This window comes from Gymnoscopelus microlampas (assembly GCF_963454915.1).
Source record: "Gymnoscopelus microlampas genome assembly, chromosome: 13".
In the NCBI taxonomy this organism is placed as follows: domain Eukaryota; kingdom Metazoa; phylum Chordata; class Actinopteri; order Myctophiformes; family Myctophidae; genus Gymnoscopelus; species Gymnoscopelus microlampas.
In genome coordinates, this window is record NC_139950.1 from 6,777,985 (window position 1) to 6,793,922 (window position 15,938).

Genomic DNA, 15,938 nt, shown 5'->3' on the forward strand with positions numbered 1-15,938 from the left:
TGTGTGGTATTACAAGTAGCCTTGGATCAAGACTTGTCATGCATTTCTTTTATCGATTCAGACTTTTTTGTGTACCTATGACAGTCTTCTGGCGACTTTCCCCAAATAGTGTTTGGAGTTCCGTAGTTAAGGCCCATGAATGTGCAAATTGAAAATATATACAAGGTGCTGATACCAAAGCCACATATGTTGTTGTGGGGGCGGCCATAGCCGAGTGGGTAGAAAGGACACCTGGGAAACAGAAGGTGCCAGGTTTGATTACGGGGGCTCTTCTGGTAATGTGTCAAGGTGTCCCTGAGGAAGACACTTAACCCCTACAACTGCCTCCAACACGCCCCCCCCCCCCACCTGTGCCAGAAGTTGTGGCGCAGCAGGTGAACGCCGGTATTACACTCGATGGAAATACAATTCAGGCACAGGTGGGATTAAAATAGTGAATTGAACAATACGTAATATTACGGAACACAAAGGGTCAGGTAACATACGTGGCTTTGGGGGTCAGCACTTTATATTTTGGAATATGTTGTACATTTATGGATTTGTACGACCTTAAAACACGGACCTCCAAACACTATTTGGGGAAAGTCACCAAGATGAATACACAAATAAGCCGGTAAGGGTCCATTCAGATGACAGCTTGAGTAAATGTACTTAGTTACTTTACACCACTGATTGGAAGATTGGGACTAATGACAGGGTCACAGTCTGTCCTTATGATGAGCAGTACAAGGGTGAACGGGTTCATGAAAACTGCATCTGACTGGGATCCTCTGTCTAGCACGCAAATGTATTTTTTTTGTATGTATAACAAAAAAAATACTGTATATCCTTTTTAGCTGAAAATAAATACCAATGTTGTATATATAAGTTTTGGAATAAAGAGGCGTTGCTTTTTTCAAATTCAGTGTTTACATGTGTTTTTCAGAATTGACACAATTTTAACATGTTTTTATACAGATAATATCGATAAATATCGGCTATCGAACATAACAGCAACGTTGACATCGGTTATCAGCCAAAAATGTCCCATGGGTGCATTCCTAGACTGTACATTAAATTATTAAAGTATGTATGTCTGTAAGTACGGTATGGTGTGCTGTCTCCCCCCCCCCCCCCATCCCCCCCCCCCACTCATCCGCTGAACAAAGGGTAGAGATGAGCACCAGAGAAACTAGGTCAATCAGCCATGCCGTGGTGGTGGCAGATTGCAGAGCAATAACAAACATATATACGTATACGGTAATGCCTTGCCCTGGATGCAATGTTGTGCAACACGGAAAATACGCAAAAAGGACAGCAGGGTTCAGCTTCCCAAAGAGATGCAGTTTGATTACAAAGCTAATGAAAACACATACAAACACACATTATATACAGTACCCAGGCCTGTATTATGTGAGCAGTTATATCATTGCTATCAGGCATGTACCTTGTACATATCTCTGTTTTTCAACATAATGAAAAAAAATAGGTTTTCTCGCAAATGAATACCCTACTTCATATGTGTTGCGGAAAAGTAGCGAGAATAGCCGATCTACAAGCTCACAACACAATGCATTGCATTGTGCACAGCGACCCTCTGTGACGTTTTATAAATATTGAACCAATGTAAACTAACACTACTATAACTAACAGGAGCACACCCACACACACACACACACACACACACACACACACACACACACACACACACACACACACGTCATGTCAGACTCAGAACACTCCGGCTGAGGTTGCAATGTGCATGTATGCATCAACGTCGCAGGTATAGTCCCTGCATGCGTCTATTTGTGTCTCCGTTTAACTTGCTTTGGTCTTTTCATCTCTTGTGCAGCACCCACCCCTCTCAAACACAAACTAACACTTATGCATGCACGCAAACACACTCACAAACAGACAAACGAACAAACGCACAAACACACACATACTGTATGTATGCAAGCAAACATACATACATATGTATGCATGCAAACACACAAACAAACAAATAACCAAACAGATATGCATGCATACAAACACACAAACATATGTATGCAAACAAACAGGTATGCAACATACAAACAAACAAAACAAACACAATGCATGCATGAAAACAAACAATCAAACACATGGACACAACTCATGCACACAACACATGCACGCAAACACACACAAACACACACACACACACACACACACACACACACACACACACACACACACACACACTTCTGCTGAGTGTTTTCTCTCATTGCAGCAGCAGGCAGCGGCGAAGCGCTTCTCCATCACCACGGCGACAGAAGGCCTCCACATACCAACCACTCAGCGGAAACAATAACACCCCCCCCCCCCCCTCCTCCTCTGTTATTGTTCTCTCTCTCCTTCCTTTCTCTCTTTCAACCTCTCTACCTCACTCTCCTCTCTGTTTCTCCTCTCTCTCTCTCTCTCTCTCTCTCTCTCTCTCTCTCTCTCTCTCTCTCTCTGCATCACATACACACATAGAACGTGTATTATTGTGTCACTACATGGATATATAAAGGCAGGGAAGGACTGGCACAGAGCAATAGACAGACCACCAGCCTATGAGGTGTTAGTTGCATTATAAAAGTCTTCTTTAAAACAGTGGTTCTCAAACTTTTTCATGTCAAGGACCCCCAAAATGATATGTGTTTGGCCGCGGACCCCCATCTCAGAATACTTTTGTTCCAAGGACCCCCAGAAGCAAAGATTTGAGTTACAAATGTTCGCTTAAATATATATATATATATATATTCAAATATTTTTTAATATATCGGTGCCTCGCTATGAGCTTGTAGATCTGCTATTTTTGAATAGCCAAATGATAAAAAGGTTAAAGTGGCTATACTTATTGGGATATAGTAACACATTTTGCTGGGGACCCCCGGGCCCCACTTTGAGAACCAATGCTTTAAAAGACCCAGGGCTGAGTGAGGTAAACGTGTCAGTTCCTACACAGATAGGACTTCCATCAGTGCATCTCAACCACACGGCTACACCAGTACAACAAGAACACACATCAATCCTTGTTATTAACGTGTAATAACACTGTTATTATCAACCTTGGATAACAACACTTCAATAAACCACTACAGCTCAAGACAGCCTTGAAAAATGACACGATTAAAACATCACAGACACAAAACGATGAAGGGTTTGTTATGTGTCTACTGTACCTGCAGCTTCATCTTCCAACACGAATTCATGGCTGGACCCCTGAACACACACACACACACACACACACACACACACACACACACACACACACACACACACACACACACACACACACACACACACACACACACACACACACACACACACACACACACACACACACACACACACACACACACACACACTCACACACCCCTCACACAACAATAGTTCCTGTTGGAGTGGAGGGATGGTTTACATGCCCCCCTTTTCTTCCTGTAAATCCACGAGACGAGCAAAAGCCGGCTAAACACGCCAACAATGGCAGCCCGTCTGTTCGTATCCACGGCGACCGGCTCCACAGACAAAGACGGACGGATGCAGAGATAGAGAGAGAGAGCGATGGAGGAGGGAGGGCGATCGAGACGCATGCCCTACATTTCTCTCCCTCTCTCTCACACACACACTCTGACAGACACACACACACACATACACACAGAGCTCTGAGAGGGCTGCTACTTGTCCGGACTTGCTCTCTCCCTCTCTACACCCACACACCACACACACACACACACACACACACCGTGCACACACGCACACACACACACAAAGCCAATCCGGTGTTGTAATCCCATTGGCCGAGCTGCAACCACTACTTCCTCCAGCTGATCTTGACAGGGTAGAGGGGGGGAGGGGCAAACGGTTGTTGAATAATTCATGAGGGGGGAGGCGGTTTGTCCTTTAAATAGACTCTCCCATCGCTTTGCTCCGCTCAGCTTAACCTGAAAGCACCTCCTCTGAACTAAACCCGACTTAAGCCTCGCTCACTGGCCAAACCGTCTACTGTTACACACACCCAACCCCCCCCCCACCCCCCACACACACACACACACACACACACACACACACTCTCTCTAATCAATAAACAACCAGGTAAATAGTCACATAAGTAGAGTGCAGAGAGAACAATGTAGTGCCTGAAATACCAGGTAAACAATGAACCTAGCATTTGTCTAAACGCCATGCTATCTAAATAACATTCAGAACATTTGTGGTTGAGACAAAACACATACGCCGGTAACAAAAACATAAGTGACCAAGATACAGCTGCACAGTAAACTACCGATAGTATCTATTGAACAGGTGATAAGAAGGGATTACAAGGAGAGGTGAGTGCTAGGTGGGGTGAGGTGAAGTCTGAACTTCTCTGCAGAGGTGAGTGCTAGGGGGTGAGGTGGAGTCTGAAGAGGTGAGTGCTAGGGGGTGAGGTGGAGTCTGAAGAGGTGAGTGCTAGGGGGTGAGGTGGAGTCTGAAGAGGTGAGTGCTAGGGGGTGTGAGGTGGAGTCTGAAGAGGTGAGTGCTAGGGGGTGAGGTGGAGTCAGGCGAGTGCTATAGGCTCTGACAGCATTCCTGTGCTAGCTGATCCAAGTGAGCAGGAAAGGTTGTAAGGTTGGATCAGTAATAATAGAGGTCGTTCCTGTGAGCTCCACCAACCCCCAACAGGCAATGAGACATGGAATACAGATGACACACAGCAGGGTCATTTATCTCACACACGCACGCATGCACGCACACGCACACACACAGGGAGTCAAGGACAAACCTAGAAGGCAAGCACCATCATACACACGATGTGAACCCCACATACTGCAAGCACACAGCGTATGGAAATGTAACCCTTCTCATGCAGCTATGAGTAATGTAGTAAACAAAACAGCGTTACATGTCATCATTGTTGTTATTGCCTGCGATGGAGGAAGGTGTCGTGTTGTGTTGAGACTGTGTGTAAGACGGGGAGTCACCCAGAGAAAAGATGGAGATGAAGCCCCACCGAGTTAAAAACACAGTCATCAAACACTGTCTAGTAATGCATTGTATCCATAAAACTATAGCTTAACCCCAGAATCCGAATTCTGATGGAAACAGTCGCAGAAAATAGCAGATTGACAAGCTCTGTGAGCATCTTTTCAGCGAAGATACAATATCTACTGTAAAGCGAACAGACACTAGTTAAGTATAGAGCCAACGTATGGGGTTTAAGGGGTAAACCCAGTGCTTCGCAACCTTTTTACCTTAGAGCCCTACATCTGGCAAAAGCTGACATCAAGTCCAGCCCCGTACCACTGACTATTTTGAATACAACCTAAAGACCCACCTTTTCTCTCTTGCTTTTTATTGCAGGTGATGCAAAATTAGCTGAAAGTAATAAACATTTTGATTTTACAATGTTTTAATTAGTTGTTTGCAGGCCTGGAACTTCGTCATTTTAGGGGCACGGCCACTTGGCCTTTGGTGTTGTCCATTTTTTGAGGGCACAAAGGCCAAATGTATATATAATAAGATTTTAGTCCATTGAAAGAATAAATAGAATTTAGGGTTTCATCTGCAGTGAAATAAATAAATGATGGTATTTACAATCTGATCCATGCTCAGCCCTGCACCAATCAAAGTCACTGGATTGGTTTAAAGATGGTGACTCAGAGGAGTTAAGAATTTAGAATCTCAACAAAAGACAATGGTGTCTACATGCCAAGAAAGCAGTGTTAATGTTGTCGACTAAGACTAAAAGACTAAAAGACTAAAAGACTAAGGTTTTTATATTTAGTCGACTAAGACTAAGACTAAGGCTAAACAATTTCAGAAGACTAAAATGGGACTAAGACTAAATGGTGTGTTATTCAAAGGACTAAGACTAAATCAGAATTTGCTGCAGTGTAATTGCTTTTGACTAAGACTAAGACTAAATCAAAATTTGCTGTCAAAATTAACACTGCAAGAAAGAGACACTGGTGCCTACAAATGGACAAGAAAGAGACACTGGTGTCTACAAATGGACACGAAAGAGACACTGGTGTCTACAAATGGACAAGAAAGAGACACTGGTGTCTACAAATGGACAAGAAAGAGACAGAGGAGAAAGTGGTACAATCAGCTGGGGCATTAAAGCCACTGTGGGCTCAGGGCATGGCATTTCTTTTAGGGGCAAAAGGCCAAACTGAGGGGTGAAATTCCTGCCCTGGTTGTTTGTATGCTACTGTGTTTTTTATTCATGCACTGTGTATTTTAGTCTGGCTTCTGTAGACTCTGAACTGTGGTCTATCGTTTGTTCTCAATGGGAAAGCAAAAGCAACTCTCATACCGAGTGAAAAGCCAAGGTATATAATGATGTGTTTTACGACGGGGTTTAAAAACAGGCACTGTAGTGGCCAGCTAAAAGCACTTCACATCAAAGACTTGCCATGAGCAGTGTTGAAACTTGCAACCACTTCATGATGCAACATAATCCCCAAGCTGTGGTCTGCAACGTTCTAAAACTGGACCTATCAACATCAAAACAACCCGGCCCAGACCGTTTACAGTTTCCATAGCAACGCCTCTTGCCAAGTCAACCTACAGTACCTTCTCGCCGTCAAATTGAACTTACTGTAGATAAGAACTGGAAAAAAGCTAGATTGTATCACTGACTTTATCTTTTTTTTCCCCAGTACAGTACATCCACTACGGCCGGATTTCTTACAGCGTATAACAGTCCAAGATCGTTTTCGGAGACAGAAAGGCAGAAAGACTGTGAGACTGTGAGTGTTGAGACAGCTGATCTGAGATCAGGGCTTTTCCACTGTACAATGGCGTTAATACAGTAGCACTGGGGTCTTTCACGCTTTTCAGGCCAAGGAAGGACCCCCGAGAGAGAGGAAGCAGAGACCCCCATGCACTTATATTGTATAAAATTGTGTTGCAGATAAAAAAAAAGAGTCACAGTTTTCATAGATAGCTTCGTAGACTTGTTTAACAGCACTATCATCAGCATTGTTTTGTTTTCACTGAAAATAGCCAATCCACAAGCTCACAACTCGTGACAGCCCGACACGCTGTGAGCTTGTAGATCTGCTATTTTCAGCAAATTACGGTTAGGGTTCAAACTTTCCTACAACAGAAATATTCGGCGGCCCCAGTGTAACCTAGGGGTCCCAGACCCTCAGTTGAAGACCCATGCAGGAGCACCTTTCAAGTAGGTAGGTACTAACAGAGTATTTCTACATTGTGGAGTTCTTCTGCATGAATACAGTAGCACCTTTCATGACAAGCAACAGCAGAGCTTACACATTAACCCCTCGTGGACTTTGCCCGGACAGATTTGACATTACCACACCACAATAAGCCTCATCAAGCCGTTACACACAGCTCTGTGTACACAGAAACACACTTAGCAGAATGTCACATGGCTTTTACGACTGCAAATTCTACATTCTGGAAGCCTCTAGACCTCGGGGTCTTCAACGTTCTTTTTTAATGGCCAAGGGCCCCCCTTAGCTGAGAGAGAGATGAAGCAGGGACCCCCCTCCACACTACATATTGTATAAAATTGTGTTGCAGATTAAACTTTGTCACAGACTTGTTTGACAGCACTATCATCAGTGTTGTGTAAATGTATGTTTTGTGTCTATTTGTTTACACATGATCTTTTCTATCAATATGTTGGATTCATAGTTAAGTTAGTAACATCAGGTCATGAATTCATTTTCAGACATTTAACCACTTAAACCCTTACTACTTAGTAAAATTTACCTTGGCTCTGTACTTGGTCAGCTCTTTTTTCCATCTACATTAAACCTCTTTACCAAAAATAGCTGATCTACAGTACAAGCTCACAACGCCTCGCAGTGAGCTTGTAGATCAGCTATTTTCAGCTAATGTTCGATTCTCAGAATAGGGATGCTAGGGTTCAAGTGGTTAATGTAAATGTAATGTGAAAAAGAATTTGGCGGCCCCCCTGTAATAACTCTGAGGACCCCCTAGGGGTCCCGGACCGGACCCCCTGTTGAAGACCCATGCTCTCTAGGCATTTCTGAGGAGAAGTTGGCATACTGCATTGTTTTGAAATGCAGCATGCTGAGTGCATTTATGCTTCCTGGAACATGAGGCCTTTACCATGCGAGTGACCCCATGACCTTTCCTCTAGCACCACCCTCAGGCCAAAATGCCAACTGCACACAAGATGTGTCATCCTACCAAAAACTCATGAAATCTCATCAGGCAAATTACAGATTGACAGATGACTCTGTATAGGCCAGAGTTGTCACTGTTTTAAGGACACCTTTGTAGTTTTTTTGTTATGGTACTTTCATTTGAGCTACTCAGATGTGTTACTTATAGGTGAAAGTAGCAATACCACAACATAATAGTACTCTGTTGCAAGTAAAAGTCCTGTATTCAAAGGTTTACTAGAGCGAGTGTGCAAAAGTATTGGCATTAAAATGTAAAGAAATGCATGTGTTTTTATTGGCAATTTTTTTAATAGCTGAAGTATAGAATTGGGTTTTGTATTAGTAATACAAATCTGTACACAAACACACGCACGTGTGCACACACACACACACACACACACACACACACACACACGTATTCATCAGCTGCACCCATTAATCATAGGTGTGTATTTGATAACCAATTCATATTGATATTTGTTTGTTTTGCCACGGTCACACCCCCCCCCCAATCCTCCTTTGGATTGAAAAGAAGCTGTCGCGCTGCTGTTAATGAGGTGCGTCCGTCTTTGTACAATTAGGCTAATTATAGTTGTACTTTACACAATTAGAGTTGTTTAGACAGAGAGAGAGTGATGTGTAATTGATTGTTTTGTGGCCTCTAATTGCATTAACTTACTGATTTCTACGCCTCTGATTTCTACTGCTATGATTCATACCAGCGCACGTTATGTGTGCACATTGTGTGTGTGTCTGTGTCTGTCTGTGTGTGCACGTTGTGTGCAGTGTGCACGTTGTTTACTTTGCCATGCTAAGCAAGAACATCATCAGAAGCACTTTAAAGTAGCAAGTAAACTAACATGCAGAATGTCCCATTTCAAATGATCTTGTTATTGGACTATAATGATTGTTCATTAAGCCCTATTGTGCATGTATAAACTAGCAAGAAATGGAAAAACTCTTTTTCATGTCAAGGACCCCCAAACTGATGTGTATTTGGCAGCGGACCCCCATCTGAAAATAATTTGTGCCAGGGACCCCCAGAAGAGAAGACTTGTGTTAAAAACTATTCAAAATTATTCAAAATGTTCCAACCATTTGCGATATTTTCACCCAAATTTCAAAAATAGAAGTGATAAGACGTGGCAACCAATGGGAGCACAGAGCAGTGAATACATCAGTCAGAGACACTGTAGTCTCGCGTAGCCAGACCCCACAGAAAATGAAAAACAGCGACCTCTGCTTTTCTGATATTCTGTGGAGTCTGGCAGGAGTATAATGTTAGACTAGAGCGCAGGGAAACACCGGTTTCATGTCTGCCTATAGCGCATCACTTCCGGTTGGTGCGACCATGTTTTCATTCCCACTAACAATATTTCTACACGGAACACTAACACCACTTCTCCCAGAGAACATGGATGGTTTTGGTTATAAGCCCACTTGTTTCTATGATGAAAGAGTAATTTAAAATGTGAATATCTTTCCGTGGTTTTGTCCGCTCCGAGGACGCTATTGTTAAATTAGTTTCGGCTAGTTTCGAGGGGGGGAGGGTGGATCATGGTGGATGGACACGTGAATCCCGCCCACTACATTTGATTGGGTAAAGCGCGGCCCACTTCCTGATCTGAAGGCACGCCCACTTTTAGCCAATGCGCACTGGTTAGGACGAACCGCTCCGACAGATTCCACCGCAGGTCGGAATCTGTTCTTGAGAGATTAGAGACACTGAGAAAAAAACATATTCAAAGCAAACTGGGGCAGAAAGTAGAGATTACCAGCATGGATGGATACTCCAGTAAAGTAAAAGTACCTCAAATGTGTACTTATGTACAGTACTTGAGTACATGTACTTAGTTACTTTCCACCACTGCATGTTGATGACATTTAGCGTGTTACTGATTGCCAACATAAATGCAGTGTATGATGCATGTGCGTCACTGAGTGAATAACATACTAACAGCACATGCATGACGCATGTGGATGTGTCAACCAATGAGTGAATAAAGACATAAAGACATGCTATATGTCGTCACTGTCGGGTGGAAACCTTGTATATTTGAAATAGGAGGAAGGAGAAACGGTGAAAAGTGGCGGTGAAGAGTAATTTTTTTACGCAATGCCCCCACCCCCCCGCTCCGCTGACAAAACGGTCCAGGGGCGGCACCGACACGGATCGTAGCACAGGGCACCACGAAGGGTTTAATCCGGCCCTGCTGCCGTTAGCGGCCTAACGGTTAGGCAGACGGAATTGGCAGTGGATGTGTTGGATGCAGCTAAAAGTGAACTTTACTCAGGTGCCTAGTTTGCCGCCGTCTGACCTTCCTAGCCCGTGATATTATTAAAACGGGCGACAAATAGCCAGAACTCAATCAAAATCGGAGAAAGCGGCCGTTTTCAAGATGTTTTGGCCATTATCTCCGGAACAAAGCTTGTTGGATGAGTGACTTTGAGGTCATTGAGTACATAATGACACCTTTTCGGGTTTTCGGGTCTAAAAGTATGGTAATTGTTCGGGCCGGGCCGAGCTTCGGGCCGGCCCAGTAGGGCCCAGTTAGGGCCGGGCCTTAACTTTCAGTCCCGTTGAGAACTCTAGTCAACCATTGAGTGAATAACATGCATGCAGTGCATGGTGCAGCCATCAAGGCATGTGGATGTGTCAACCAACGAATGAATGAACACGTACAGTATGTGCTCATTCATTATGCAACCCATTTCACCACCAGAGAATGACTTCAGAGAACAACGAGCAAATCATTTTCACAGTGAAGAATAACAGATGGATGGTTACAACAATCCATGTGCTATTCTTCACTGGAAATGATGTGCTGAAACAGTTTGAGTGGTGGTAAAGCTTTTTCCATTTCAAGGACCCCCAGTTTGATATTCATTAAGACCAGAGACCCCCATTTGATACTTTGCTCCTCTTTTATTAAGTCTCTGGGAACCCAATACAGTGTAAACTCCATCAGGGGTTGATGCAGTTCCATTTCTACACTCTAAGAGTTACGGACCGACTGCCCAAGGGTCCATTTGGTCCCCACCCCCCACACCTTTTGACAAGCTGAGCACAGGGTAGACTTTTAAAACTGATTTATTACATCATCTTCTCAACAGCAGAAGATCACATTAGGACTCTTAATAATGCAGCAAAATGCCAATTATGCAACTTATTGTACAGCTTGATGTATGAGCCAGCAAGCACAGTGTTGTCTACACAGCAAGCACCGATTACATTATTCTAACAAACAGTAAAGCATGCTGGACCTGTCTGTCTGTGACACGCACACACACACACACACACACACACACACACACACACACACACACACACACACACACACACACACACACACACACACACACACACACACACACACACACACACACACACACACACACACACACACACACACACACACACACACACACGGTGAATGACAGTAATAAGGACCCAAAACTTTGCTTATGTGAGTTCTGGATCATATTGGATAATATTTTAGAGAGCTTTAGTGCATGAGTAGCCCCGGATCCTTAAAAAATATATCATTTTCAAATCTATATATAAATATAGATTGAGATTGAGATCCGGGGCTGTACTGCTTCCAGTTGAGAATATATGTAAGTGTGTTACCGTCACTGTGTGAGAAGGGTCAAACCAAAATGTGTTCCACCTGACTGACTAGAACACTGGGCATCATGTAGTCTAGAACCAGCCGGGAATCCGGCCTGCTTCTACTACGTTCGGCAGATTTTTCTTTCTCACTTCGCTTCAAGTGAGAGAAAAAAATCCGCCGAACGTAGTGAAGCAGGCCGGATCCCAGGCTAGTCTAGAACAGTGGTTCTCAAACTTTCCAGGCCGTGACCCCCAAAATAATGGGAACTGGGGACCCCCCCACCCCGACAAGCACTTGGAATTGTAGGTGTTGAGGCAAGTTTGAGTGGTTCCACAGATAAATATTGTGAAAATAGCTGGTGTACAAGCTATTTTTTTTACCTCTTTCTTAGGTAATATTTGACAATTTGCCTTCTTGGTCTTGGTCTTCTTTTTTAATTTCATAGGTATTAAAAAGCTCTTAAAAGTCCTTAAATTGTCACTTTAGAAATGTGCAGATACCCTGTATAGTATACAGGGTATACTATACACTGTATACACTTATACTGTATGTTGGTTTGTTTACTGTTGAGTTAAAAAACAATGTTGCACATTAAGCCAATCATCTGCGAACCCCCCACAATCATTCAGGAAATTGGGATCCACAGTTTGAGAACCACTGGTCTAGAAGACATGATTAACCCATCAAGACCGGGAATGCATGTGTGTCATTTTTAGATTCTATCAAAACAATAGCAGATGTACAAGCTCATAGCGTAAATCTGCTACTGCTATTTTTGAAAAATTGAGAAAATGTGTGCAATTCTTTGAATATATATATATATACACTTTAAAGCGACCATGTTTTACTCAAATCTTTGCTTCTGGGGAGTCTACAAATGTCTTCTAAATCCTACAGTAAAAAAAAAGAAAAGATATGCTATATCAGTGGTTCTCAAACTTTTTTCATGTCAAGGACCCCCAAAATTATATGCATTTGTCCACGGACCACCCCGTCTCAAAATATTTTGTTCCAGAGACCCCCTAGAAGATTTTAGTTAAAATGTATATTCAAAGATTTGCACACATTTTCACAATTTTCTTCAAAAAAAAATAGCAGATCTACAAGCTCATAGCGCGGCACTCGGTGCCGCGCTATGAGCTTGTAGTCTGCTATTTTTCAGTAGCCAAAAGAAATCTAAAAATGACAGAGACGCGTTCCGGGATTAAATGGGTTAAACATGAGCCGCTAATGTATCCCGTCTTAACTACTGTCCACCTGGCCGCTCTGCAGCCTGGCAGGAAGTGACATCATCAGTGAGCGCCTGCTGGCCGAGCAGATGGTGCCCCGCCACTGACTCCCAACAGACGGAGAGAGAGAGAGAGGAGTGCGTTGGACGAGTTACAGATCATCACACGCACATACAGTACACACACACACACACACACGTTTGTATTACTACACTTGTGAGAACATCAATATTTTATTATTTTTTTCTATTGATTAGTCCCCCCATGGAGACTTGAATTCATGGATGTTATTGGGTTTTTTGTCGTATTCCTAAGCCAATAATTTGATGACCAGCGGACCGGTAGGCAGCGGTTCCGGTATAGGAGACACAAAGGAGACTCTTTGTGTCTCCTACCGGAACCGCTGCCGGTCATCAAATTATTGGCTTAGGAATGCGACAAAAACAAAAGAATATCCACTAATCGATATAAAAAAAGTCATTTTGGGGGTGAACTATCCCTTTAACCCCAAAGCCGGATATAGCCTATCTGCAAGCCCACAACATTGCTGTTGCTTGTAAGGATCTACAATCTGCAATGCATGACAACCATATTATCTACGTTTAAATCAGGTATGAAATGAATCCAGCCCTAAACCTGACCTCTAAATGTCTAATCCTAATCCCAACCTGAATGTTTTCCTAATTGTAGGCCTGACTCCCCAGATCATTTTTTACCATAAAGCAACCATTTATCTCGTGAGAACCAGGGAAATTGTCTTCATTCGGCCCTCACAAGAATAGTAATACACACACACACACACACACACACACACACACACACACAAACACGCTTTAGTAATCTTCGTGCACAGTCGGCCTTCTCTTTCATCCTCAGTAGAGTAGGCCAGGCGTGGCTCCCCTGCAGCCTGCATGACTTCCCATGTGGCTGCAGTCTGTGACTGACCGCGGGGAGGCCGTTCACTCGGTCACGCTGCCGCGCTGTCAGACAGACAGACAGACAGACAGACAGGCAGGCAGACAGACCCAGCTGACTTTACTAGGCTGGGGGGGTCCCAAGATGATTAGCTTAATGTGAAACATTGTTTTCTCACTCAACAGTAAACAAACAAACATACAGTGTAAGAAGAGTATACAGGGTATCTGCACATTTCTAGTATTACAATTTTAATACCAAATTGTCAAATATTACGTAAAAAAGACGCGTTGTGAGCTTGTAGATCTGCTATTTTCATTTTTTTTTTAAATACATTTTGAACTTGTGAAATGGGACATTCTGCATAATGAGTACTTTCTAATTTGGTACTCTAAGTACATTTTGATACCAATACATTTGTACTTTTACTCAAGTAAATTTTTAATTCCTGACTTTTAGTTGTAACAGAGTATTTCTACATAGCAGTATTGATACTTTTAGTTAAGTAAAAAAATTACTTTTACCACCACTGACAGACAGACAGACAGACAGACTAACAACCTGAAGGAGTGCTCTATCGCACGCCCACGTTAACATTTCCTTGACTTCGCGCACATCAAAAGGACACGCTCAGTTTTAATTAGGGCTGCATAATAACGTATTGTCTCAGCGTTGACATGGCAACGTAGAACATGATGTGCGACAGAGACATGAGGGGGAAAGGGTGCAATGGTGCTATGAGACATTAAACTGGGCCAGGCAGTCAGTCACATTGTACTGAAACAGCTTTACTCCTTGAAGGAAATGAAGGTTGAAGAGTTTTCTTCCCAAGACTAATAAGGAAGAAAATTGGTACAGTTCATCTGATAAATAACATCATGTAATAGGCGTCAGAACATTGTAAAACCTGCCTTATTTCACCCTCTAAAACCAGTGGTGTAAAGTAACTAAGTACATTTACTCAAGTACTGTACTTGAGTACAAGTTTGAGGTACTTTTACTTTACTGGAGTATTTCCAATGTTCAATACTTTGACTTCTACTCCACTACATCTCAAGAGGCCAATATTGTACTTTTACTCCACCACAATTATTTGAAAACTTCAGTTACTAGTTACTTTGCAGATATAAATTATTATATTGTAAAACATACATTAACCACTTTAGCCCTCTTTTATATGTACAGTAGGCTATTTGAAAATAGCTGATCTACAAGCTCACAACGCGTCGCATCGCGACTCGTTGTGAGCTTGCAGATCTGCTATTTTCAAACATGTTACAACGTTTACTTTTGGTACTTTAAGTATATTTTGATGCCAATACTTTTGTGCTTTTACTCAAGTAACATTTTGAACACAGGCCTTTTACTTGTAACAGGGTATTTCGACATTGGAGTATTGATACATACTTTTACTTAGGTAGAAAATGTGAGTACTTTTTCCACCACTGTCTAAAGCCATAGTTCACTACTAGCCTTTTCATGTCAAGGAGCCCCAAATTGATATATATACTCTATTAGCCCGTGGCCCTCCATTTGAAAAAGATAATGCAGGGACCACAAAGGGAATATTTCTTATAGCGTATAGCTCTACTCTACTGAAACTAAGCACTGGATATCAACCTTTGTACGCCCACATTGATATGCATTAGAGACCATGATTAGTATTACTATTATTTTGTATCTCTGGGACCCTAATCTACACTATAAAATCCTCAGTGTTAATTAAGTAAGTAGGTCAGAGAGGCTTATTGTCGGTATCAGCCAAGAGCTCCCAGTACTTACTCCTCAGTGTTAATTCAACCGTAATCTGAGAGTAACAGACCCGTAGGGATCCATTTGGACCTCCTGGAACCCCCTAAAGGAACCCTGGGGGTCCCCGGACACCACTTAATGCTCTAAGATCCTCCTAATCATTGCTATAGCATAGACTGATAATATTCTTTCCAAATGAAGCTCAGATATATGAAAGTTTAGAGATACACTGTATGTGGATCTGCAAATTTGTTGTGAAATTAACTAAATTGCAATATACATTAAAAAAACTA

The 15,938-nt window shown here is 42.6% G+C and overlaps 1 protein-coding gene across 2 annotated transcripts in view; it reads right to left on the minus strand.

The window, feature by feature from the left end:
• Window positions 1–15,938, minus strand: part of marchf8 (membrane-associated ring finger (C3HC4) 8) — a 162,155-nt gene that overhangs the window by 71,664 nt on the left and 74,553 nt on the right. Inside the window, exon 1 of one of the 2 annotated variants that reach the window (XM_084075782.1) lies at window positions 3,171–3,285. The exons of the other annotated variant lie outside the window; for it this stretch is intronic. Within the exon in view, the coding sequence (XP_083931908.1) occupies window positions 3,171–3,200 (30 nt within the window). The 5' untranslated portion in view covers window positions 3,201–3,285. Of the gene's footprint in view, window positions 1–3,170; window positions 3,286–15,938 lie in introns of those variants that run through there. 2 annotated transcript variants of the gene reach the window in all.